The 26,610-nt window shown below is 40.1% G+C and overlaps 3 protein-coding genes across 11 annotated transcripts; 1 reads left to right on the top strand and 2 right to left on the bottom strand.

Moving 5' to 3' along the window:
- Positions 1-23: 23 nt before the first annotated feature.
- rubcnl (rubicon like autophagy enhancer) lies at positions 24-14,127 on the bottom strand. 4 transcript variants are annotated; one of them, XM_077727676.1, is made up of 9 exons: positions 14,021-14,127; positions 5,561-5,706; positions 5,034-5,082; positions 1,993-2,164; positions 1,653-1,785; positions 1,420-1,549; positions 1,187-1,358; positions 780-825; positions 24-676 (listed from the first exon to the last, which is right to left on the bottom strand). In XM_077727676.1, the coding sequence occupies exons 4-9, from the start codon at positions 2,066-2,068 to the stop codon at positions 616-618; spliced, it is 618 nt and encodes a 205-aa protein (XP_077583802.1). In that variant the 5' UTR covers positions 2,069-2,164; positions 5,034-5,082; positions 5,561-5,706; positions 14,021-14,127; the 3' UTR covers positions 24-615. The 4 variants fall into 4 exon arrangements, with proteins under 4 accessions (XP_077583802.1, XP_077583801.1, XP_077583803.1 ...); XM_077727675.1 differs by lacking the exon at positions 5,034-5,082; XM_077727677.1 differs by lacking the exon at positions 5,034-5,082 and having other exon boundaries at positions 1,993-2,122.
- On the top strand, positions 2,876-22,335 carry lrch1 (leucine-rich repeats and calponin homology (CH) domain containing 1). 6 transcript variants are annotated; one of them, XM_077727669.1, is made up of 20 exons: positions 2,876-3,281; positions 9,498-9,642; positions 9,754-9,880; positions 9,957-10,062; positions 10,404-10,540; positions 11,113-11,228; positions 11,985-12,072; positions 12,666-12,771; positions 13,043-13,149; positions 14,069-14,145; positions 14,312-14,398; positions 14,461-14,538; positions 15,400-15,436; positions 15,962-16,081; positions 16,487-16,547; positions 17,092-17,205; positions 17,495-17,604; positions 17,700-17,837; positions 17,911-17,988; positions 20,667-22,335. In XM_077727669.1, exons 1-20 carry the CDS (start codon positions 3,074-3,076, stop codon positions 20,778-20,780), a joined length of 2,154 nt encoding a protein of 717 aa, XP_077583795.1. In that variant the 5' UTR covers positions 2,876-3,073; the 3' UTR covers positions 20,781-22,335. The 6 variants fall into 6 exon arrangements, with proteins under 6 accessions (XP_077583795.1, XP_077583792.1, XP_077583797.1 ...); XM_077727666.1 differs by lacking the exon at positions 20,667-22,335 and adding an exon at positions 19,212-20,149; XM_077727671.1 differs by lacking the exon at positions 17,092-17,205.
- Positions 22,336-22,567: 232 nt separating this feature from the next.
- Positions 22,568-26,413, bottom strand: esd (esterase D/formylglutathione hydrolase). The gene is made up of 9 exons (XM_077727673.1): positions 26,276-26,413; positions 25,327-25,394; positions 25,153-25,241; positions 24,762-24,860; positions 24,485-24,609; positions 24,282-24,401; positions 23,973-24,071; positions 23,461-23,628; positions 22,568-22,745 (listed from the first exon to the last, which is right to left on the bottom strand). The coding sequence occupies exons 2-9, from the start codon at positions 25,392-25,394 to the stop codon at positions 22,665-22,667; spliced, it is 849 nt and encodes a 282-aa protein (XP_077583799.1). The 5' UTR covers positions 26,276-26,413; the 3' UTR covers positions 22,568-22,664.
- Between the last annotated feature and the right edge of the window lie 197 nt (positions 26,414-26,610).

The following is a 26,610-nucleotide window of genomic DNA, read 5'->3' as shown; positions in this document are numbered from 1 at the left end:
AAGAAAATTTGAGTAGAGAAAAAGAGACATCCAACTAAAGATTAACAAGCAGAACATATGAAAAATTAGAAAATGGTCAAATTATAAAACAAGCCAAGTTTTAATCATATTTGACTTAAAAAATGTTAACTATTTAGAAAAATAATTGACCTACAATTTATGACGTGAATTTAGACTTCCATTCAAATTCAAAAGAGCAATGTGGCAGTGTGAGTAAAGTATCTAATATGCTTTGATTTAAAAAAAATCAATAAATTGGTCAAATCGAAAGCAAGACCAATTAAAACTGTTTTAAATGTAGCTCTTTGAAAAAGTGTGAGCGCTTCTGTGCTAGAAAATGTGAATCAACAGCCCAAAAAAGAATAGTGACCTGGATTTTCTTTTAATTGACCCTAATCAATTTCAATTGCATTGCAATATAATGTTAAAAATAATTGTTGCTTTGTTAGGCACAAATATCATCATTTCAATACTTCGATACTGCACATAAACCTTGTCGTGGTCAAGCCAACTGACCTTTGTGACAATCAACCCCATTTTTCCTCAATGTAAAATAATAAAAACTTCTCTTGCAAGTTATTAACTTACACAAACAAAAACGGACCCCCCACACTTTCAGGAGGGAAAGCAACGTCTCTCAAAGTCCAGGAGCAGCTGTCGGCCCAGACGCTCAGCTCTGCGTTAAGTATAAAACACAGACACATAATTCAGGGATATTCACAAAAGCAGGGTGTGATTATGATGCAGTGAATAGAAAAGCGAGTTTATGTTTGACTCACTGGCAGAGAGGAGAAAAGAGACAGGAAGGAACACCACATGGACGGCCTGAAATCAAAACAAGCAAGGATGGGTTATAGTTGTTGTTGTCTTTAACTAAATATAGATTTAAACTATAATTTGGAAGCGCAAAGCAATCCTTCAAAACTTCAAAACCCGAGCCGAACATACCTAGGTTTTAAAATTTGGGTTTTGAACTAGGTTTAGGCCTTTAAGAATCAAACTAGTGTCTGGGTTCATCACGAGGTGTGTAAACCAATGTTTGTCATTCAGTTTAAGGTTACAAGATTGTGTTCCGGATGTTAAAGTAAGGATTCAAAACAAGGTTAAGTTTCCTAAAATGTAATGTTTTGGGGCCTATTATTGTAGGAAAGTAGGATTTTAAGACAGTGTCAAATGTGGTGTTGACCTTCCAGTCGTGTGAGCTCCAAATCAATTTGTGTCTGCTGATCCAACGGATCAACCTCCGTCTCATGTAGTTGTTGACAATCAGGCTTGGAGGACATCCTCTTTGTTTCTGTCCATTGGATGACTTCCAGCATCTCCAACACCAAGTCCACCATCAGCAGGTGAGCATTTTCCTGTGCGCAATAATCCAATATCAGACCTCCATCCTAAAAAGATGAAACCCTGACATGTAACCTTTTCCAGTTCCCAATAAGCAATGGAGTTGCCATTGCCACACCCCCTGTGCTTCTTCCCAGCCCATCGAAACTTTCCACTGACAGGAAGGCTAAACCAGCGCTCCAATCTCAGACTGGGACTCCGGGATCTTAAAGGAAGAAAAATTAAACTTTGAAGGACTTGATTGATTTTAGAATTAAGTTTCAAAGTCCCATATATCGAGCAATCCCCATTCCCCCCAGGAGACCTACCTGTGGCACCTGGAAAAGACCGGGCTCCTGTGACAAACATCACTACGGTCCGCAGACTGGTTTTCAAAATCCTCCTCATTAGATATTCCACCATGAAGCGCTGACACGTGAACTTTTTTGTTTGGGAAAATACCTGGTGCAAAAAGTAGAGTTACCACCATTCAAGTGAATTCCACATAATAAAACATGTATTAGTTTTCAGTGTGTCTAGTGTGTTTAGTCAGGATGCTGAAGTGTGCTTCCTAGTGTTTCTATTCATAGCACCTATCAAATTTTCGCCAGCTTTCACACCAGCAAGCTTTCGGTAAATCATACATTTTAGTTGAAAAGCAAAGGTTACCTGGTCTAGTTGATGCAGGAGTTGACAGGTCCGTGTTCCAACTCACATATTTCCCTCGGTGGGGCCTGGTGGACATTATCCTTCCCGAAGCCAATATATTACACTTGGTTTGCCCTGCTTTGTGAGACAGCTGTCAATCAAGACAACGTTGAAACTTCCTGTGTCAACACACCTGTCATCACATAGCACGAGGTCAAGCACACTTCCTGTATGTATACTTGCTTTAGGAGATATTTCACAATTGGATCGCAAACCACTCGTGTCTCAACCACCTGGCTGTCTCGTATGCTCATCTCATCTCATTTTCTGAACCGCTTTATCCTAGCTAGGGTCGAGGAGGTGCTGGAGCCTATCCCAGCTGACTTTGGGCCCGAGGCAGAGGACACCCTAAATTGATTCACCCTCACACTCATACCTAGAGGCAATTTAGAGTGTCCAATCAGCCTACCATGCATGTCTTTGGAATGTGGGAGGAGACCGGAGTACCCAGAGAATACCCATGCAGGCCCGGGAAGAACATGCAAAAGTCCACACAGGTGGGCCGACCTTGATTCGAACCCAGGTCCCCTACTGTGAGGCCAATGGGCTGCTAACCACTCATCTGCGGGACCTGTCTCGTATGCTCGTATCACAAAATTTGTCTCGTATCTCAAGGCAAATATTTGCCCGGAATTTTACTCACATCTCAATTCCTCGTATGTTGGGGCACTCGCATGTCAAGGTTTTACTGTATACCAATGCCAAAAACATTCAATTCAATACAGTGAACACGTAACGCTTCTGTCATCCACTAGAGAGCGCCGCTATCCAAGTCTGTCGTCCCATTTATAAGTGCGCCTGCGCCCTTTTTTTGACGTTTGCATTCTTCAAAGTATATGTCGTTTCCACGCAGGACTTCCGCTAGCTCTATTTTGAAAGGAAGACAAGCGGACGTGTCGTGGGGGCTGTTATCTTAGCGGTTGGGTTTGATGCTGATCGCTCAGCATCGACGCGGCAGAAAGCGGACCGAGCATCGCATCGAGAGGAGGCGCACGGAGCAGCGGACCCAGAGGTGGAGCGCCACCGAGGGCGAAGCAGCAGCATGGAGGTGCCCCTCGCCGCCCAGCTTGCCGCACCGCCGCCCGGCCACAATCTCATCAACGGAGGGCCCGCTCCGCCCAACAACCGCGGCTTGGAGCGGGCGCTGGAGGAGGCGACCATCAGCGGATCGCTCAACCTCAGTGCCAGAAAACTCAAGGAGTTCCCGAGGACAGCCGCCGGACTCGATCTAAGCGACACGGTGGAGGCAGGTAAGCCAGCGTGGGCGTCAAGGGTCGTTGTGGGGGGCGGGGTGGGCAATCGGGAATTGTGGGGTGCCATTCTTGTGGAATTCCCCCCGCCGCTTCCTGTCTGTGAAGATGTCAACATCCTCGGGGGCGCGCGTGCCATCAACCTAGGAGGTCTCTAACGTCACAAATGCAAAGGCGCGTCAGGCTCTGGCTCGCGCGCACGCGCGCAAACTGTGCATCGGAATGGAGCAAACTGGGCAAATGACAGCAAAGAGGAGACTGTGGAACAAGGGTATTCATTCAGAAAATCAATGGCTGCTCATTCAAAGCTCTATTGTGCCTCTTTGACTGCTATTGAAGGTGATAGATAATGTCCAATCACTTGACAGGGTGGGATTGGCGGTACTATGGTCATGTTCATATACTATCACTATATCATGGGCTGCTCTTTTTCTACAACAGATGGTTATCGATGTCTACTTAATTATACTGACATTGTAATATATAAGTTTATATGATAGATCTGCGGTGCCCCTACAAAAATAGTGACATGTGATGAAATTGCTTTTTCAGTGTTACTGATTGCAATTGGTAAACAAATCAATCAAATGCTCTTCAATCAAATGGCAGCAGACTTTGTAAAATCCGCAAATAGCGTATCATTATCCCAAAATCAATACTATTGTATCTTCATGAAAGTGGTGATACACTCCTTTTTATAACAGTAATGCTATAAACGTGTTTTACAGAGCAATACAGCTGATGTACTGTATATATGAGCAGTTTAGTCGACCAATTGCAAACTAATTGGTGATAAGGAGACTTTAAGCGACATTTGTGGCAGTTCCACAATTTAAAAAATGGACTCTATGGGACCTGGTGACACCAAAGAGACGACATAACAATCCAAAGCTCAGCAACAGACTAAGCAAATACGACCATGTCAGTTTCCGTCTCTTTTGGTCGAATATTCTAAAAAGCGAGGCCGACCACATATGGATCAGAACAGCTACAACCAGGAGGGAGTGACGCGAGCTGGTCTGTTAGTTAGCGCCCTGGCTGTAAGAGACGGGAAGTGGCCGCACCCCAGCTCATTGTTTCTGGAGGCCATCCTTTCCTCTTCTGTTAGGCCAGAAAGAAGTGGTACACCTAACCTCCACTTAAAATCTTAGATCATAACAAGAACTGGCATTTGACTTCATTTTTTCCAGAATGGAGGCCTGTCAAGTCGAAACTCAAGTGGTACTTTGTATGGACACTACCCCCGCATCATTATCAGGTTGATTAATTATCTGCGGGCTGAAAGCAGTGCTAGTTGCTCACAAAAATAACAAAAGATGCTACAAAATCATTCAGTACATCTGTGAAGATTCAGCGTACAAACTGTTTTTTAACACATTTTACCTTCAGTCCAAAAGGTTTCTTTAACTCCACAGTTTTGAATATAACGTCCATCTAGATACACTTTAAAATTAAATTAATTAAAAAATTACAATTATTGATTTAAAATGGGGAAAATCAGGAAATTGAATATACATCTATACTCATCATTTTAATTTGATCCTAAAACAGAAAGTCGGCACTCATCATTTACATTCCTGGGCCACATAGAATGATGCGGCGGGCCAGATTTGGCCCCCAGGCCGCCACTTTGACACATGTGCTTTAGTAGGTGTGTTCCTTGTGGGGAGTGGGTCAACAATTAGTTGAATCACTGGTATGCTGGAGAGTCACAAAAACCCACCAAACCTGACAAAAAAATGTGACACCCACCTTCCAAGGGGCTTCACACCGGAAAATTTCAACCTAAGAAGATTAAGGGCTAAAAAAAAAAAAAAAAAAAACATGAATAGTTTTCTAGACCTTCTGAATATATTTTTTGCAATTCCAAATAATCCAAAATCCCTCTAGGGAACCTATTAAAACTGGCGAAGAAAGCCTCAGCAGCAGATGAATAGCTTACTGACCGTGTCAATCCAAATCGAGCGTTAACTATTTTTGGATACGTTATTTGCATGTTTTACAAAGTCCCAAATGAAACGAAGATGCTAAGTTGCTTGGACATTTTCTACAGCAGACAAAAAGGAGACAGCCACGTGTGAGGGAGGCGTCTGCAACTTTGTGGCGTCTCGCAATGTGACAGACAGAAAATCCTATTCAATAAATAAACTGGAGCAGTCGCCAACCCCCCACCACCCCTCCCCAAATGTAGGCCAAAATCAACCACACGCTCACACATACTATCACACACACACACACGCTGTCATAGTCTTCAGAACAGTGAATCACTACTGGCTTACCGTAATACAGAGCGAAGCTCACTGCAGCGTACATAAATGAGCTTTATCAAGCGCATGCACGATTGGCTTTCAGTCCAATCGAATGACGGGAAGCTTTTGAATGTTTGACCCGGTGGCGCCCCTTGCCAGGTGGAGATGAAGGGTCCCTGGAAAGCAAAAAATAACAAGAAAATAATCATTGAATGACAATATTTCAATTTCTTTACAATCTTCCGTTGGCTCGGTAGCAATTGGAGCAAAATCTTCTCCGTCTTTTGGCCTCGAAGGACCAAATTGACCCGAGAGTGGATTAAAAAAAAGGCAGGGTTTTTACGTATTTTTAGGCATTCCTTCTGGAGATTTTGTTATGGGTCTTCACATAATAGATTTATCGACAAAATGTTACTTTGCCTGCAGTGGTAGGCTGTTTGATTTTGACAAGAAAAAGCCTAGTTGTGATTTAATGCAATTCAATTTGCAATTTTTATACTTTTTATAGTTGATGTTCCAATCTGATACTCAATATTGGCATGGACACCCCCTTACTGCTATTTTTGGGGTATGGGACTGTCTCGGATTTAGTCACACGATTGGATGCAGTCCAGTATCTGCATGTGTTTTCAGCATGGTTTTCGTGGTGTTCGGCTGCTGTAAATTTGTATTGATCCATTCATTTCAGGCACTTGCATTCATTAAGATGAACAGTTTTTCAATTTTCAACTGGTTTACATTACAGGTAACAAAAAAATGATAAAAACAGAACACCACTAAATCAGCATTTTCCCTGTATTTTAAAAGCATAAACCCAGATTTAAAGTTACAGTTATATAATAATTCTGTTCACAAACATGAGAATATCATTTTAAAACTTTATATTTCTGTGTTAAGCAGATTTCAGGGACTGAATTGTTAAAATGAGCTTTTGCAGGACCCAAGGAAAAACATCAAATCAACTTTAAAAAATGATTAAATTCCCCTTTTGGGGGGGGAGGTATGCCTTCCTCAGACTCTATTATAAGTGTACACAAGAAATACTAATGTTTTTTCAAATAATTGCTTGCTAATTTGTACAGGCTTCAGGGGTTGAATTCCACCCTCACTTTAGCATGAGATCACTGAGATGCATTTTAGCTGAGCGTTTGTTTAGCTTAAAAACATTATCACCATAGATTTATGTGTACACACACACACACAGACCCAATGTAACAAACCCCCCACTGACCCACATATTACTCTGCCTTCAGCAAACCGGTGTGTATGTGGGTGTGTGTGTGTGTGTGTTTTGACACGTCTGGTGGGTTCCCAGTTCAAGCCCCCATTAATTCCTTAATCCTGTTAATTCCCACCTTGCAGTTTCCCCTTTTAAGCATCTCCTCATACTCACTTCTCTTTGAGTTATAGCGAGCTAACTAACAAACGATTTGGTTTTTCCAAAATGAGAACAAAGGGATCGGTCGCAGTCGTCACGCCGCCGCCGTTCTCTCTTTTCTCCTCGTCCTACTTTCTACTGACTGCGAAGCGCCAAAGTGGGCCGGTTTGAAACAAGGACCACGAAAAGGGCTTTACATAACGCTATTGAGAATAAATCATTTATTGAGTCATCACAACTCTTACTTTGTTGACTGGAGCGTCTTTTTATGTGCGTGTGTGAGAAAGGGAAAGCAATAAGTGAACATGTGTTTGAATGAGTGAATCTGCGAGTATGTCACGAACGTATGTTGTTGTTTTGTCCTGAATTGTCAGCAAAGGCACGTGTCTGTGTGTGTCAGAATCAAATTCCATACATGTGTGGTCTCTCTATGAGTGTGTCAAGCAGAATCTGTAGTGTTTTTTGTCCAGGGTCACATATTATATTACTTTTGCAGGCACCACAAAGCAATGTTACTGGCCTGATCTTGCCCCAGAGCCTTATATTTGACAACTGTGCCATAGTGCATGTGTTGGGGTGATATAATTACATTTATGTGTATAAGTGGTATCGTGTAAGTTTGGGTGTTAGATATCAAAGTGTGCATGATCTTGCCTTTGTTCATACTTGGCTTTGAGATGAGAAAGTGTTAAATGGGTAAGTATTTATGTGTGAACTATTTAAGCTGTAGTCACTGGGATGTAATAGTGTTAGCACAGTCCCAATTACCCTAAGGCAAATTCATCTATTGGAGCATCAAATATGTTCCTTCAAAAATGTGTATGTGAGTGTGGGCATGAGTTCACAACAGATGGACGTAGGTCAAGAAATGGGACATTCATGTGACCATGTTATCTAATAAATGTTGAGCTAAATAGGATAAACACATCTCCAATACACAGAATACCCCATCAATATATCTTATCAATGAAAAAGATTATGCTGCAGACTTATGTATTCAATGGAGGATCCATTAGGATGACAAGGGACCTAGACGTCATACATAAGAAATGCGACACATTTATGTTTTATGACTATTGTCTATGTTTAGAAATTGGTCAACGAGCAAATATGCAGCTCTCCTCCCCCACAGAAAACACACACATTCATGCTGACACACATTTTCACTGCCACCCATGCGAGTACACTCTCTCGCTTACACACACACACTCACGCAAACAGACTGCATTCATGCAGAAATGCTCTGACGCCGAATCTGTGTGTGTGTTTTTTTTCACGTGACCGTGGGAGGACTGTTTGAGTGTTTTTTAATGTTGCCAACGCTTGCCGACGCTGTTTCATTTCCGCTCTACTCTTGCTGCAGCCTTCAAACATTACCGCACGTTCTAAAAATACAGAAAAGTGCGTGTGGATGTATGTGGGTTTTAGCAATGTATGCCCATGTTGCGTTTGTGAGTGTGTCACCATCAATGTGCACATTCATGTGTTTGTACCAATTGGTGTGTGTGTGTGTGTGTGTATGCGTCAGCAATGTGGTTTGTGTGCGCACACGACCACGCTGGCTTACTCAGCGGTAAAATTCTTGACTCTTGTTGCTCTGTGTTTTCTTTCGTCTGCCGTCAAGTCCTGACCTGGTCGAACATGTTATATCGCCATTCTATTTTCCAGGTTTTTTTTTGGTATGTTCTGTATATTTTGGTTAAATTATATTTCATATAACTATAACTTATTTTTTTCAGTGCTGAGTTCTAGTAGCAAAATCGCTAAGTAGTGAATTTGCGATAAGTGAACACGAGATAATCGAGGGATTACTGTAAATGATAAAAATAAAACAAGACTAGAATTCGTCAAAACTGCATGTTGCTAAGCCGCAAAGTTTCTAGAAGAATGTCCTAACTTTTCAAAAATTCCATGATATGTGATTTTAACTCACGGTCACAGAAATTTACAAACTGTAAATACACTATCAACGTTGCAACATAGTGTTATAAAGTTGTGATGGTGCTGTCCAAAAATTTCTATGCCGAATGCAATTGTCATTAGAACCCAGCATCCTGTGTCGGTCGGCTGGGTTCTTTCCATGATATGGGGGTTGTCTGAAAGCTGAAAACACACTCCTGGGCCATTTTTGGATGTGCGTTGAACAGAGGTGGCGACCCGAGACAACCACACCCTGGCCATAGGCCCTTGGGCCACTGTTAATGTCAGGCACAAGCCAAAGAGAAGGACAGGGTGTTGGTGAAGTGCTGTGTCGTGCCGTGTTGTTGTTGCACTTTTGCTCAAGTCTGTTATTATAAGGGGGAGTCTCGCCTTTTTCCTGAGGATGCAGCTGCTGCACACACACACACACACACACACACACACACACCAAGGCCGGGCTTTACACCCGGCCCATACCTTTGCAGAATTTAATTCTGCAATACTATAGTGTTTTTGGGAGAAGCTATGATAGCATATTTCAGGGTAGAATACAACAACTAAAGAATTTCCCTTTGTATGTCACTCACAATGATTGTGTTTTCATCAATCTATAAATTAACCATTAATTCTGTCATTGACATGAGTTTTCTGCGTGATTATTATTTTAAGATCTGTCCAAGAACCGTCTGTCAGACGTCCCCTCTGAAGTTTGCCACTTGGTGGCTTTGGAGACCCTCAACCTGTACCACAACTGCATCAGGAGCATCCCAGACACAATCATCAGCCTGCACTCCCTCACCGCGCTCAACCTCAGGTATGCAAAATGTGAACACATTACTTTCCGGCAAACTTTAGTTGAGGCCTCTCGCATTAAACTTGAAAACTTTACTGTCATAAAAACAAAAGTCATGGCATTTATTTTTAGTCGCAACCAGCTGAGTTCGCTTCCGGCCTGCCTGTGCACTCTGCCGCTCAGAGTCCTCAACGCCAGCAACAACAAACTAGTCAGTCTACCTGAGAGTGTTGGGCAACTGCACCGCCTCATGGAGTTGGTGAGCGAGACTCTGCTATTCTAGAACACGATGCGATTCCGATAAATGCAAATAAAAAGGTTTGTTTACCCTTCAGGACATCAGCTGCAACGAGCTGACAACTTTACCGCGACATATTGGACGACTGCGAGAACTACGGGAGCTCAATGTACGACGGAATCTGCTCTGTGTCCTTCCAGAAGGTTGGAAATTAGAAATTGTTCTAATTTTTAATCTGGAAATCTACAGTGTAATGTAACGCACAGCACAACTAGTGATGGGGGCTATTTTTTTTGGGAGTATCAGATAATATCGGATTCAATACAGTATTTGTGTATTTTCAGCACCATCACATTTTTGGGCTGCTGTAAATTAAAACCCTCTCGTGACCATTCGTCATTTACTTTTTTTACAGCTCTAAAAACATGGGCATCAGATCAGTATTGGCTATACATTTAGGGGGGGGAAATCGGATCGGAAATAAATTAAATAATTTTATTGGGACATCCCTAAGCATAACACCACCTCTGTCGCATGTGTGCAGATCTGTCCGACCTTCCACTGGTCAAGTTGGATTTCTCATGCAACAAGGTGTCTACGATTCCTTTGAGTTACCGGAAAATGACGCATCTGCAGGTCTTGCGGCTAGAGAACAACCCTCTTCAAAGTCCCCCAGCACAGGTACCGCTTACACCCCATATGCATAGAATGCCATTAGCAATGTAGTTTCAATGTTTCTCTCTGGAATGGAACTTTCTCTTATAGCTACACACGCCCTTGGGATTAGAACCATTTCTTTGACTAAAACCACAAGACTGAAATGAATCAAGTTAGAAAATATGAAGTTAAGCCTTCTCTTAAGGATGAATATTTTGTTAGAGCAAGAGTCTTCAGTTGAGATCGGAACCATTCCTTTAGATAAGAACCTTTACTTTTCAGGATTAAGGTTATAAGGGTATTAGGTGTTGGATGAAGATGATTTTTCAAGCTCACATAATACCTGTGGCTACATGCAAAAAGGAGTGCGAACTGGTCCACTGTGGACACCAACCAAAACTACCCTTCCAGCAAAGTCTTGGATCTCCTCTTTGTTTCTTTTGGCACTTGGCCATTCTCTCATGGAAAGACTCAGAAGTTTTCCATTGGCTTTCTCTTAGATTAGACCTTTCTCTTGGGAAACAAACCTTCAATTGGGTAGTAAAAACCTTCTCTTAGGATTACAAGGCTGCTTGCCTCTCCTTTCCGCCCCACAGATTTGTCTCAAGGGCAAAATTCACATCTTCAAGTATCTCTGCATGGAGGCGTGTCGCAGCGACAAGATGGCTGACGCTCTCTACCTGCCCGTTATTGAGCGTCTCAGTCTAACGCGGTAAGTTGCATGCTTGGAGGCTAACGTACTAACTAATAATAGTGGCTCGCAACACTACTTAAAGTAAGGAGCAAATGTATATTTACCCCAAATACATAGTCGCTATCACACGCCTAGTTTTGTGTCTGTTTTTACCTTTCAACCAGCAAAATAAACAAACTAAGTAGCCTGATCTCAAGCTGCTGCCTTTTAACCATAAATGGGTAGATCATGTAACTATTTTGGCCCATTAAACCTGTCCGTATAACTATTCCGGTTCATGAAAGCTGTCTTTGATATACTATCTATAAGCAGTTTATAAACTTGAGGAAAAAGCAAACAAAATCCTCCCACAAATCCAACCCATCCTCCTCTTAAAATAGATGCCCCCTTTTACCAGCCATGTAAAAATAAATAGAAAGTCTAAATACTTGCATCTTTTATTTTTATTAATAAAGCCATTTTACATAGATATTTGACACACTAAATCTATAGGGAAACACTTTCATTAAACTAATACCTACATTTTTCCCATCTATCAGATCAACCGTAATTGTTCATAAATGCCTATTAGAATGGTTTGTTTATTTAATCGTATAAGTTAAGACCTCATTTGGAATGTTTTATTCCAAGATTTAGTTACCCATTCATGACATTGTAATTTATGACACTATATTTAGTCAATAAAAAGGGAAAATGTCGTACATGTTGGTGCGGGCAGGGAAAGGGAGGAGAGCGTTGAGCTTCAGGTGTGTGTATGTGTGCATGGGTTGGCAGAGTGGAGGATATCGAACAGCAGAGGAAGCAAGACAGCGACTCGGGAGTCGGCAGCGACATCGGAGACAAAAGGCTATCGGCAACAGAGGTACGCAGTGTATGTGTCAAAATCTGTTAGGGATTTTTTTTCTTATTTAATATAGTTGTAAGTAAAAGCAATAACCATATTTAAAGCCGGTTATTGATAGAGATGTACAATACAAAGGTGTCGTGAATCAGTGCAGATGTAAAGTGAATGCTTGTTTTTTGTTAATATTAGTTGTTTATCTATGTATTTTAAAGAGATGCACTTTCCATTTTGTTCTCGTACAATGACAGTAAAGTCTATTTGATTCCAAATTTGATGTAAAATGAAGTTACTTTTTTGTATTACGTTTAATCAATGTAAGCTAAGTTATGAGTTTCACTCTTACTCATGTATTCATTAATGATGTAAATGATAAAATAATGTATTATCATTAAACTTAATGATTTTTACATTTCATCAATGAAACCTAAATCACTTTTTTCCAATTTATTGATTAATGATTGAAACTGTCATATGACACATTTAATTCTATGCTCATTATTGTAGCTTCAAGTTATTTAAATGAATTTAGAAGTGGTTACAATTTTAACATCTACATTATGATGCAATAGGTTTTTTTTTTGTAATTGTGTAACATTATGTTGTGCCTGCAGCCATCGGACGAAGACAGTTTAAGTCTCAACGTGCCCATGAGCCACATCACAGAGGAGGACGGACTCAGTAAAGACGACTCCAGCGACCACATCAGCTCTCTGACGGGTATGCGCGCACTCCCTAGTTGCGCCACTTAAATAGACTTTAATCAGTCTAAACCGGGTCAGAGCAAGCGGGACAATTAAAATGGACGCTAAAGACACTAAATTGTTTCCTCACTTGAGGTCACCCAATACTCGGATCATTCCGAATGAAGCTCTTTACCAAAACGATGTCATTAATGATGCCATTTACAGTATATATTCCACTTAATTGGGGCGATCTATTCATAATTGATCAGAAGCACCAATTGGACAGAATGTCTGTATGTGCCCAGACCCAAGCTCGGAGCCGGTGCGGCTCATCGAAGAGAGCCCTACGGAAGCGCTGAGGGAGCAGCTGGTTTACCAAGAAACTGCCGCCCCCCTTACAAGCTACATCAAGGCAAGTCCACTTTGTTGTTCTTACGTCATCACGTGAAGCCAGCCGATACCAAATAAGGGAAAAGAGACACTACTAAGGGAGCCAGACTGGCTTTTCAACTTTTCTTTTTCATGTGGTTGCCAACAAAAATGGACTAACTGTGTGCACTGAGGTTTTGGGGCAATGCTCTTCACCAGAAATAAACTTTCTCATTTTAAACATTTTGCTATGCAGCCATAAGAATTACAAGGTATTGCCTTTTGAACACTAATATTTATTCACAATTGGGTCGATATTAGGCAGTGAAAATGTCATGTTTTGCAGCCATGTATTAAAATCAACAGTCTTGTTTTTAACGATGAATATTGGCAGTGATTAATCTGTTTACGAATAATGTAGTCAATCTCAAAAAGCGACATAATGGCCACAAAAAGAAATCTGAATTTCGCCGCCTAAACACACGCAAATACCTCATTATGCAGTTTAATGTTTGGCCAAGAAACTAGTATTTTTTTTAATAAAAATGCATAATTCTGTTAACGGGTAAAAAAGCTGCTTGTCACAGATTTTCCGTGACAAAGAATTAGTAAGCCTTGCCTTCTTGTGCACAAAAGCGTGCACCCAAGTGCTTATGCGTTAAATATTTATATCTGAAGAAAAGGACATTTATCAAGTGTCACTTTCTCATTGGTCCCAGCAAAAGACAAATACAATATTTCTTCAGGCAAATTATATATTTTTTGGCCCAACATTCGATTTTGGTTGATGTTTTTGTGGCTAAACTTCACATTGCCATGGCCTTATGTATTTTTATTCCTTTTTACAAAATAGTTTTAAACACAAAATGGTGCATTTGTAGAGCCAAATAGATTAAAAAAGTAAAATTTGCTACCTTGGGCAGGCGTTGTCATCTGCGTTATTTTTCCCTTTGTCTTTTTAGGAGCATGCGACGGCCACGTCGGACTTAGACGAGCCGCTGAGGATCGACGAAGACACGCACTGGAACACAGAGCAGCAGTAAGTAAATGGCTTTCAAATTATTTATAGTTGCCATGTATGTCTAATGATGTTAATGCTAACCAAGCATTTGATTCCGGTCGCATAATTTCACACTTCTTTATATTCTACTACACATTTGGAATCATTTTTATGAGATGTAAGTCAAAAATGATGTTGATTCCAGGTCAGAGGTATCACAAGAGTGTGAGGTGCAATTGGACATGATCAGCCAGCTGAAAGAAGCTGTGGAACTGCTTCAGGATCCCAGCAGGTCAGCGCTAGGCTTAAATCATAACCTTAAGATTGATACTTAAGCTTGAATGTGTCCTTTAGAATCAACCTGGAGCAAGAGGATCTGTGTGGAGTGCGACTCTACCCTGTGGAGATGGTCAACGTGGAAGAGTCTGTCAAGTAAGTCTGACTATTCTATGTTAATCATCCTTTTTGGGGCAGTGTAATGTTTCTATGCGTCCTCAAGTGGTCAATGTGTTGCTTTTGTTTTACATGCAGGTGTTTCAGCACTCCTTTTTAAGAGCATTTTGAATAATCAACACAATTTTATCAAGCAAAATCATCATTCATTTGAAAACAAACAAATCCCCCCACCCCCTTGTAATGGGCATAACACAAATTAAGTTTCACAGACAATTTTAAGTTTAAGGAAGCCAAAATGTTTCAACTGTATCCACAAAGGGGGAAGTACATGTATAACAAGGTTATCTTGATATCTTTTACCACTAGTGGAATTTCGTCATCTTTTAGAAGATGCGATATCACCATCATATCATTTGATCTGTGATGACATGTCCCACAAACTTGGTTTTACAGAAGAAATAGACAACTTGCCCCAACTGGTAAAATGAGAAGATAAAATCTTTATTCTATTTTGCCCGAAAAACTCTAACAAAGCTCTGTTGAGCATTGAGAAACAGCTGTTGAAATGAAAAATAGCTAAATTATGTAAACTGGTTCACCAGAGGGTTATCGTCATCCTGTTTTTATTCCACAAAAGGACATCTAAATAGCAATGGGCATTCACTCCAGGAATTTAGTCATCTTTTGTTATATTTGATTCTGCTTCCTCTTTGTATATTTGAGATAGATAAAGTGTACACATTCCGTTGGGAGTGTGAGGTGCCTAAACGTGTTAGAGTTCTACCATTTCTTTCATGTGACAAGACTTTCATCTGTAAATTTAGTGTTATATTTGCACCGGTCTACTGGCACAAAATTTGATGTGTTCTAACAGGCCTTTTTGTTGTTTTTTCTCAGCGGGCAGGACAGCGACGACGAAGTCATGACACGAAAGGTATTTTTACACCATTACAATTAAATACCTGCTCATTTTGTTTATAAGTTGAGTAAAAATAATTTTTTTAAATATATTATTTAGGGTCATCTAAATAGGAATGAATTTCACAGCTAATGGGGCACCCTTGATAAAAAAAAAAAAAAAAAGTTGATTCAAATGAACCTTTTGTGTGGCCATGACACACTTTTTGGAAAAAGCTCTTTTAACTACGAGTTGGTACGGTTATTATTGGGTCAAAATTCAGTTTTAACCTGTAAGATCATGTAATTGAAAATAAATGGTAACAGAGGCTCCCATCACCCACTGAAGAAAGATAATATTATTATTTTCATGGTTATAAATAAGAAAAATAAATAATGATTTTATTTAGCTTTAATAGAGATGTGGTGTTAAAATGTTTCTTTTCAAAATCCACTTTACTGACGCCATCTCCACAATCTGATGCGAGGGTAAAAAATAGCTTGTAAATGAGTATGAATTGACACTGCGGCTAATTTTGAAAGCCTCAACTGCGTCCCGCAGCACGAGGAAGATTTGGGAGGTGGATATGAGTTCCAGAAGAAGCGACAGATGATTCTAGAGAAGGCCCGCTTTGAGGCCCAGCTTGCGTTCCGCCAGTATGAATTGCACATGTCCGTCAAGGTAAAACTTGGTAGAACGGTGGTAGGTCGCGCGTCCTGTTTTGTCAGCTGGCCGACATGGGTAAACCTGACGCCTTGTTTACTGGCCTGGTTTGTTCTGCTGTGGTTTGTTTGTTTGTTGTTTTTATCATAACCCAAACCAATATTTGTCGCTTTGCAATTAGTTTTAAGCCCGGAAGCAACTTTCATGGAATAATATGAAATTTGGCGGGCATATTTATGATAAGTAGACAATTAAATAAAGTCTTAAGAAGCAATGCCTTAAGATTTTAAAGTGGTCATTTTTAGGTTAGGTCTTTGTGTCATTAGCAGCATTTCACAGCTGTGTGGTTTGTGTGCTATCTGTTTTTTTGTGGGTGATCAGCTGTTACTTTGTCTGATTTTTTTTCTCCATCTGTTACCATAGCGACTGGATCAATCTCCCAATCCCTCCTCCAGCGCGCCGTTTGGACTGAAACCTCGCTCGGGTGAGTTGCAATCCCAAAAATAGTGCTATGTGTATTTAAAATTAAAATGTTTTTTAGATTAATATAGTCTGGGTGATCAGATTAATTGACCATATGGGTAAAATGCAGAAAAATGATTAGATAGAGCTGAACTCTGTGATTGATGGGTTCTCACAAGTTTTGTTGCACAATTCAATTATAAACATAAGGTGATTTTGTAATAAAGTTACCGCGGAGTTGTAAATCCCAGCTAACTGTACTAATTGTTGGCCTCAAGTTTTCTACCATTGCTATTATGCAAAACACTTAGCATCTTAATGCTAAGCGCAGCATCTTTGTTGTGCTCATCCATGCGGCATCAGTGTTGCTGCTTCGCTAATGTGACGCTAACATATTTTTTTTGTTTTTTTAATGTGTGCTGTCTTGTGTTGCCATCTCCTATTTTGACATCTATGGATCGTTTTTTTTTCTTCCCAATTTATTTACGAACGTCTTGACGATCCGCCGCATGAATTTTTACCCACGATGCACCTGTCCGCATGCGCCCCTCACAATCTGTTTGCAGCCCCGTCTTCACTGCCCTGCTCGCCTCCTCCCTCCCCTTCCCGTCTCTCACAGGCCTCGCCCCTCCTCGGAGGTTTTCGCAGTAGCCGTGGCTATGGAGGCGTGCTGGACCGTGGTAGGTTTTAGGTCAACGACTAACCGAGAGACTAGGATGTGATCGACGAGAAAAATTGAATGGTCATTGTGACAGGCCATGATTGACAGGCAAGCCTAACGTGATTTTTAAGAAATCTTGTCAGCTGGAGTCTAACAGAGCGAACTCGACTCAAACTTGCAGCATGTAACCAGTGGTAATGAAATTGTAGAACCGTGGGCATAATTCCCTCAATTCTAAATGCCATAAAACACTTGACAATAGAAGAAACTCTGCTTTGACGACACCTGCCTTTTGTCATTTTTCCAAGTTTTCCTAAGAAGCCACAAAAGTGTGGAGAGTGTCGACCCACAGTTCACTATGAGGAGGAAGATGGAGCAGCTGAGAGAAGAATTGGAGCTGACGGAAATACTCAGAGAAGTACGTAGCGACCACCCACTTGTATTTCCAGAAAATGGCGCTCCCAGAGCAAGTTTCACTGACAAAATGAAATTAACTTCACTTCTCTTGTTCAGAGTATTGAGAGCCGCCTGAAAGTGGTTCTTCCCGACGACTTGGGCACCTCCCTGATGGATGGCGTCGTACTTTGCCATCTGGCCAATTACATTCGCCCTCGTTCCGTCGCAAGCATACATGTGCCATCGCCTGCCGTGGTATGCCACGTTTCCCCTTCTGTGGCACTGCCTCAGAATCCTTCCCTAATGTTTTGGCTCTTCTTTTCCATAGCCCAAACTCAGTATGGCCAAGTGCCGACGGAATGTGGAGAACTTCTTGGATGCTTGTCGGAGGATTGGCGTGCCCGAGGTAAATGAGCATCATGTTAAAAAAAAAGCAATTCTTGGCACAAACTGGGTACGTTCTCAAGTTTGAATGTTCCCAGTCAAGTAGAGTCCAGACAAAGAGTCAATGTGAGACTGACCATCCACCATCTCACCCTAAAAAGGGCCCTCACTTCATTCTGAAATTGGACCCAATTTTAGTTAAGAAATAGCCCCAAATTTAAAAAAAAAACATTTTAACATAAAAAGTCCTGAATCTCAACCCTACATTTGAACCAAAACTGATATGTAGACAAACATATGAAGCTTTCACAACATCAGTTTGAGTGTAAAACCTCCCAAATTCCAATCCACTTTTAACAAGATAACAGTACTTAGTTACGCACATTCACTAGTTTGACATCATGTCCCCCATATTTTTTCCAACAAAAACAGGTCCAGCTAAAAAAGAAGTCTAATAGTCAAAAATCTTTCCATCATGAAGACAATTTAGATCTTCAAATGACCCAGATTTGACTTAAAATCAGTCCCAATTCCAACCTAACGTTCCCGATTTCACAAAGTTGGTCCAAACTGAATTGTGAAGCCTGAAATCCCAACCCAATTTCAAAACTTTGCCTAGAATCCCAGATTAAAACCTGAAAACGTCCCAGTTAAAGCTTGTGCTGCTGTTTGTCTGGCGTGCCAAGATGACAAACGCTCTGCGATCTGGTTTTCACTGTGTTGGCGTCACTGAAAGCTCCTAACAAATTCCTGACGGGAAGGCAGAGGCATCGACCTCATCCGTCCCACTTTTGGGGAGAATCAAAACCCTGAAGCGCTCAGCTTTTCTCATCCAGTTCGTCATTCTTGCGTCATGGCTGCTTCCTCCATCCAAGCGGCCACTTCCCGATTGTGCTTTCTTGTATTTTGTTTGTTTCATTTGGCGGTCCTCTGCGCTTCAGCGTGAACACAATCGCTCAAATACTACATTAGCATTGTTAGCCTGCGCCCTTGTTCTGTGCCAGCTTGATTTTGCCAACCGGCGCTGGCGAAAAGCTGCCGCCTGCGCCAACTCGCTGCTAGCCCGCTTCTTGTCGCAATTCGCACCGGGTAGCCATGGTCACACCCGTCTGTCTGTTGCCATGGTTACCCATACAATCTCTTGCTCAATTTTTAACCTTGTGCCTCCTCTTCTTTCTCTTTTCGCTCTCCACTTGGATTTCCTCTTTTTTTTCCTTTATTATTCCCTCTATTGGGGATCCCCAGCGTTCTCTATGCTCCCCTTATGACATCACCCAACGCCGCCTGCCTTCGCTTTGCGTAACGGTTGAAACGTTGCTGGGCGGGAAGCGGACGGGGGGCACGCCAGCTCGGATAAAAAGCACCCCCGTCGCCGCTCCCCGGCCCCCGAATTCGGTCTCGGTGACCACTCAGACTCCGCCGCCCCAGACCTGGCACTGGTGGGACCTGATTGGCTGCAGCCTGGTTCACATCCTTTGCCTACTCCTCATGTTTGCCGTCTACTTGTGGAGCGAACTGACGTAACCACGGCCAGAAACTTTTAACTGGAGCGCACGCGGCAAACGCAGAGCTCCCCCCAAGTCCATTTTTAGATAATTGCCAACGGAAAAGGGTCCTGTCTTAAATGTGAAAATGATGACTATTTCTACATAAGAATGTTTCCAATTTTAAAAATGGCCCAATTTCAATCTAAAGCCAGCTTCCATCAACCTGAAAATCACTCCAATCTTGACCTTACATATAACATGAACGCATACTAATCTGAAAATGTCGATTTTGAATGTGGAAACAACTGCGTTTTTTGAATTTTTGAGGTCCTGAGTCCAATTTAACCGTCACAAATTCAAACTTTTACTTAAAACTTGAAAAACAGAAGTGCTATTTAATTGTTCCTGCGAGCAAACAGCGGACTGAAAGACGCAAATCTGAAGACATGCCAGACAAAACCTTCTTTGCGTGGTCTGAAAAATCGAATCTCTAACCCAATCCCAATTTCGTTTATACTAGAAGCCATATGGAAATGTTGACTTTAAAACTAAATGTTGTGGTTTGTTCTGTCCTCGAAAACTTGAAACACAGACAACTTTGGAACAGGGTAAGAAGAAGATTTATGAGATGGATTTGATGTTTGTAACAAAAGATTACTCATTTTTATGTTGGACTAATGAACCGCTTAAATAATTGCTGTGATTTGTGTTGTCTATTTTTTTTATTCTGTGGTTAATGTTCATAGATATTAGCTACAAACAAATGATTGTTATTTGAGACCTTGTTAACCTCCCTGTTCAAATTGTAACGTGGACAACTACCAATTCTTAACAGGGAATAATGGCCACCATTTTTAAATCCAATTGCAGCCTCAAAATTAAATTGAAACATGCAGTTTAGATCTAAAAAAAAAAAAAACTGAATTACAACGACAAACTAGATTTTCCAAAAGTTCAGCCAGTACACAAATTGTAAAAATAGGCACAATGTAAAACGGAAAATTCAAGAAAATAACTTATTCCTAGCATAGTGCTTCATTTCAATGGCTAAAATTTGACCAAATAAGGTCCTTCATTTCAAATTGAAAGCACTTTGTTTCATACAACAACCAGTGGAAATGGATTCTTTCATCCTGGACACCTGCTAAATGCTTGTCTAAACCAAATGCGGCAATTTTTCTCCCCTGCCCCATTTCTTTCTACTTTTTTTCAGGACAAGCTGTGTCTACCGCATCACATCTTGGAGGAAAAAGGCCTGGTAAAAGTCAGCGTAATGGTCCAGGCCTTACTAGACCACAAGCCCTCCAGACCAGGACTGAATACGTGAGGATACGTCGTGTAACGGAACTGTATTTACTTCTTATTTGTGTTCCCGACGACTGACAGATTTTACATGTCACACTGCAAATCGGGCTTGGTACCAAAAAAAAAAAAACTAAACAAAAAAAAGATGCTAAGATTGGGAGCTGTTCGCTGTTATTTTAATTTTGCACGAAAACATTCTGGGTGTTTGAATCCAGAGACACTGTGAGATTTTTTTTCCAGGACTGAATTTTAAGTAAAACATCGTTAATTATCCTATGAAAGCCTGTTTAGTTATTTTTTTTAATGGCAATTTTTTCCCCCCTGTAAGTATTACTGTCGGAAAGACGTCATTTTCATAAAGCACTCATCTTTTCGCGGTTTGTCGCCTATTTTGCGTGCTAACATTACGACAGTTTGGATTTATCCCTTGACTTTGGGAGAAACATTTATAAAGTGTTTGTATTTCATCGGCACCAAAAATATATTTTTAGTGGAACTTTGTGTACATTCAGGAAAAGCTATTTTCGGCTAAGATATTTTTGTTAGAATTGTGTGGGCTTTTTTTTTTAAAATATTGTCGCGTCTTGATACACTCGAGCAAGCGTGTTATGCAAATTTTTGGCTGAGCTTTAAGGGAAATCCTCTACCAAATGTGCGAACAATCATTTTGTTTTTATGTATTTACATTTGCTGGGTTTAAGTCAAGCACATAAGTAGGCTAACTTCCACTGTGGGCTCTTATTTTGAAACGGAGACATCCAGTGGCTGACACGCACAAATTCAAACTTTGCTGCTTGGTATAATAGGAATCACTACTGAGCTCTAAAACTACTTTGACAACACAAAGCAAGCAATGGATCATGTAAAAAATGCCTTTAAATGCAAATAGATTTGGACTTACTCTTCTTGCACAGGTCTTCCAAACTTTAAAAACCAAGTCACAATGTGATGCAGGCACTGCAAAGGTGCAAATGACATTAATTAGACTCATAAACATTTGAATTACAAAACTTATTTACTACTATTCAACAAAATAGGCATTAAATCTATTCAAAATTAGTTCACAAATAAATGGCAACATCAGAAATTCAACTGCATTTTGTCAAGTGCTGATATCCCCTTGCAACTAAAATCAATTTAGCGTAGACAAATCCCTTGTCTGTAAATTTGAATTATGCTAAAGTATTTTGTCTTTACATGTATCAAATTTTTCTAAAAACTCATTTTTTGCAACATTTCTGTCGTTTGTATGCAATTTTATTTTTTGCTCTGACAGCAATAAATACAAACTGACACTTATTGGCACTTTAACTTTTCTATTTATATTTTGGGGGGGACTAATGAAAACCTTTTATTTAAAAAAAAAAAAAAGAGGAAAAAAAGTGTAAATGTGAGTTGATCATACTCACATTTTTGTTTTTGTAATACAACCGGGTAAGTGTATTTGAGATATTTTGATTCATGGTGTTTCTGTCATTAATGCATGAAAGTCCCGTTTAACCCGCCTTAACTGCTGTGAAGCTTCTTGTAAATAGTGTTTTGTTATCACTGCAAGTAAAGAAAAAGAAATGCCTTGACTTTTATTCTGTATTAATCCCTCCCAAACACATATGGACCACTTTGAGGCGTCAAAATGCTTACCAAACTGTCAAGGTTAGTTCGACAGCTTTAACCAATAATGACTGATTGACTCATTGCCTTTTGAATTTCAAGCATAATAGACATCTAAAGCAAATTTTAAATGAACTGGTGAAACTTGAATCTACCTACCTTACAAAGAATGTCCCCTGAAGAAAAAAAAAAAATTCATTGAAAATGGCAAAGGAAGTTATTTTATTGTGTGAAACCAGCAAGCACACAGTCACATTCTAACAGTGGCTATCTGATTAAACTGTGTGAAAGTTGCTTATGCATTGAGGAACTTAGCATGGTGCTTGATATGGTCATTGATGAATGAGTAGATGAAGAAGTAGCTGTGGTCATAGCCCTACAAGACAAAAAAATGCAAATTATGTTATCACTGTGTTACCAATAATATATATAATTTTTTTAGAGATGGACCTAAAATTAGGCACCCAAATCTTGACTAGAAGTGATTTAGTTTTCAAGTCAGAAGCTTAAGAGTCTCATCTCATTTGTAATTAACTAAACCTACTTTTACCAAATTTACACTGAGCTTTACAAGCAAACATAGACTAAGTGGGCAGATTGAGGAAAACAACACGTATGGTCATGCTCTTGTTCCATTGGACTGGAAATGTAAGGGTTCCCAAAACAACACTATTGGTCATATTTCCCCAGCCAAATTTTTGAAACACGTTGCTCTTTATTTTTAACCATCCATTTTACTCCCATCTTGTTTTTATGATAATGTAAGGAATTAAAAATCCCCCAAAAAATGTTTAAAGTCTGTCAAGGTTCACACTTGCATAACAAACAAAAGAATTGCTCATTTAAAAAGGTTTAATTTAGCTACATGTTTTGGACTTATTTTTGGTGCATCCTATTACTTGTACTCATAATGATGAGGAAAAACATAATAGTAATAAATAGCTGATTTAGAAAAAATGTAAACAAGAGATTTTTTATATACTTGAGTTAAAACACACATTTCAAATAGTATTTTTTTTTCAATCATGTTTGAAATACTAAATATAATAGACTTCAATATGAACAGCATAAGTAAAATGAATTGGACTCACGGGTTGCAGGCGAAAGACAACAGGGATCTTCTTCTCGGAACAGACAGCGATCAATTTGTCAGGCAGCAGTTGGCCAGCGGATAGGAACTGGTCCTCGCGGCCCTGGTCCAACAGGATGTCCAGTTGCGGGCCGGAGTACTTCAACGCCAGGGCTGTGGCGTCGTACTCCTTTGTGGAGGCCACCACAGGTGTGCGTTATTGTCGAAGGCAGTTTCACTCAACTGTTTGACCTTTATGTACGTTTTTATTCGCAAACTGTTATCCACCCATTTACCGCCATGGTGGAATCTATTCATAAGGCGTGAAAGAGGGTCACGTCCAGCTTGTCTGTAAATTCAAGTTTGTTAACTACAGGAAATTTGGGTACATTGTAATTATTCCTGTGGCTTTCAATAATAAAAAAGCATTACAAAAAAAAAAGTTTTCAACCAAGTAGCCACTCCCAAAAAAATCTGAGCTCACAAAGTAACATATTTTCACCGGTTCAAGAGGAGAAGATGTGAACTGTTTACCTCCCAGGTAGTGCGGTCAGGACCAAGATAGGCGGCGAAGGCTTTGTGCCCCCACGGGCATTGCGTTGGGTTGCAGATGGGGGCGAACGCAGATACAGCCTGCCGCAGAACCAGTAAATGGTATGTATTATAACAAATATATACATTTAGATGAGTGAAACACACTTTGAAGAACAGAAAGATCATAAATGTCTAGAAAATCACTATTAAGAGCTCAATTTTCATACAAGTATAATTATAAAAAAACATTTTTCAATTTTTCACAATCTTATTTGGTGCTGCACAACTGAATTGGGAAAAAAAATGTACCTTGTATTTTCCAGGGTTTTTGAGAGCACAGATGAGCGCCCCATGGCCACCCATAGAGTGGCCGCTGATGGACATTCTATCAGGATCGGTGGGGAAGTTTTCATTGATCAGTTTAGGCAGCTGAGAGGGAGATGGAAAAAAAAAAAAGTTGGTCTCCACAATAATTAAGGTCAAATGAAAGCCACAAAACCCCATTGACACACCTCTTGGGTGACATAAGAGTACATGCGGTAGTTGCTCTTCCAGGGCTCCTGAGTGGCGTCCACATAGAAACCAGCGCCGGTGCCCATATCCCAACTGTCATCCTCACCCTCTACGCCGCAGCCACCTGCAAAAAAACAGTAATCAAAACATTCTTAGATTTCAAAGCTCAAAGTTTGCCATAGTCCAAACAACCCTACACTATAACAAATACACCCAAACTTCATTCAACAGCGCTGTCACAAAATGTGATTTGGAAACATAGTAGTGTTGCCATACGTGGGCTGGTGTCCGGTGCAACAATGATGATGCCATTGTCCGCAGCGGCCAGCTGACTCCCTGCCTTGGTGATGAAGTTCTGTTCAGTGCATGTCAGACCTGCGAGATATCAGAGGACCGGGATCATTTAGTTAACGTTATGATGATTACATAATTGATTTATTTTTGTGTAGTATTTATTATCGGATTAATGGATTAAACAACTTGTAGTACTACATCTGCATCTATATTTGTATGAACAAACAGTAAAGATTCAAACCAAGATTGAATTTAAAGATAACCGATTACTATTGCATTCATTCTACATACCACTCCAGAGAGACCTCTCACAATGATTGGATAAATAAGTCAGCAGAAATGCAATATTGGAGTACAAAGCAAGAATGCATACCTGAGAGCCAGTACAGGACGGGACATTTGTCTGTCTCTGCTTTGGGTGGAAGGAAGACGGCAAATTTCATTTTGCACTTTAGCTCCTTGCTGCAAGCAAAGCAAAAAGAACCAAAAAGAAACTGGTTAACTACCACTCCAAAATTGTAAATACACAGACATGCTCGGTTATCACCTGTCATGTTCAAAGACCTTCTGGAAACCTCCTGCACACTTATTCGAGGACACCTGAGTGACCGCCATCTAACGTTGGAAAAAAAGCACAATAATTCCCCTTTCATGTTTATAATTGAGTTTGAATGTGATCATTTTCTCTTGAATTACCCTCCAATTTTAGTTATTATAAACTGTACACATCAACAGACAATTATAGACATCAAATCTATTTTAACTGGGGAGGCTGGCATTGAGCGATCATGTTTCCTACCATTAGTTTGGGTGTCCATCACAGTCAACAGCCGCCAATGAAATAATACCTCAAATAAATACAAATTGGCTCTTTTTGCCAGATCAGGTATGTTATTCAACATATCAAAGTAGAAGAAGACAAACTTCTAGAGATCCCTGATCTAGGCCCAGCAAAATTGAAAATGATCCAATGAAAAGTGCAGGGGAAATTATGATGTTTTGGCTTATGATCATTGTTGTGACCTTGACCTTTTGACACGTGCAATGCTTTTAACACCAACGCCCTTTTTAGTAGACACGTATACATGATTTATGCCAACAACAAGAAAAGAACGCTGAGCTAAAAACTTAATCAGTAAAAATAGAAAAACAAAACTAAAAACATAAAAAATAAAAACTTGATCAGATCTAGAAGTTTAGTTACAAATCATAACACAGTTTAGTGGTAGCTGACAGATAGAATTAAACAAATTTGCAGCAAAAATAAAATGCACGCCAGGATCGAATTTACGACAAATGCATACTGAACTAGTCCACCATCGCAATTTCTTTATAATGAACCCAAACCTTTTGCAAAAGTGCATTTCTTATTTGGACATCTGCAGTGAAGAGAGTCAGCTAAATAAGTGAGAAGATTCCTTTCCGCTAGAAATGAGGTTCAACATTCTTTTTTCAATGTTTGTTGTCAGGTGCATGCCCAGACAACTAAAACGTACCTTCAAAAAACGCAGTATTTTGTTGTCTTGTTTTTAGATTTTAGTTTTTTTCTTGTTTTTTTTTTTTTGCCTGCAGGTTTGCCACAGTCCAAAAGTCCAGTGTGCAAGCACCACATAACACTAGACGCCTGATATGCGTTTATCCCAACTGGAACGAGCATCATCACTTGTCGGCCATACTGCGTCAGAGCCATTAAAAATCTCAAAAATAATTCAAGCTTAGTTAAACACATATGGCACAGATGCCTTAAAGTTACTATAGAGTATATATTAACATTATTATATTGATGTATGAAATGTTATATAATATAAATTGATTGTACTGTATTGTATTT

Source organism: Stigmatopora nigra, chromosome 11, assembly GCF_051989575.1.
Source record: "Stigmatopora nigra isolate UIUO_SnigA chromosome 11, RoL_Snig_1.1, whole genome shotgun sequence".
NCBI lineage: Eukaryota > Metazoa > Chordata > Actinopteri > Syngnathiformes > Syngnathidae > Stigmatopora > Stigmatopora nigra.
This window is presented reverse-complemented; position numbering and strand designations above follow the sequence as displayed.

Coding starts and splice junctions, on each gene's coding strand:
- lrch1 (XM_077727666.1), top strand. CDS start 3,074: ATGGAGGTGCCCCTCGCCGCCCAGCTTGCCGCACCGCCGCCCGGCCAC. Junction 16,082..16,486: donor AATTGCACATGTCCGTCAAG/GTAAAACTTGGT, acceptor CTGTTACCATAG/CGACTGGATCAATCTCCCAA. Junction 17,838..17,910: donor ATGTGCCATCGCCTGCCGTG/GTATGCCACGTT, acceptor TCTTTTCCATAG/CCCAAACTCAGTATGGCCAA.
- rubcnl (XM_077727674.1), bottom strand. CDS start 5,594: ATGTACGCTGCAGTGAGCTTCGCTCTGTATTACG. Junction 826..1,186: donor GGAGCTCACACGACTGGAAG/GTCAACACCACA, acceptor TTTTGATTTCAG/GCCGTCCATGTGGTGTTCCT. Junction 677..779: donor CTCTTTTCTCCTCTCTGCCA/GTGAGTCAAACA, acceptor TACTTAACGCAG/AGCTGAGCGTCTGGGCCGAC.
- esd (XM_077727673.1), bottom strand. CDS start 25,394: ATGGCGGTCACTCAGGTGTCCTCGAATAAGTGTGCAGGAGGTTTCCAG. Junction 24,861..25,152: donor CGTCCTGTACTGGCTCTCAG/GTATGCATTCTT, acceptor GATATCTCGCAG/GTCTGACATGCACTGAACAG. Junction 24,072..24,281: donor AAAACCCTGGAAAATACAAG/GTACATTTTTTT, acceptor GTTCTGCGGCAG/GCTGTATCTGCGTTCGCCCC.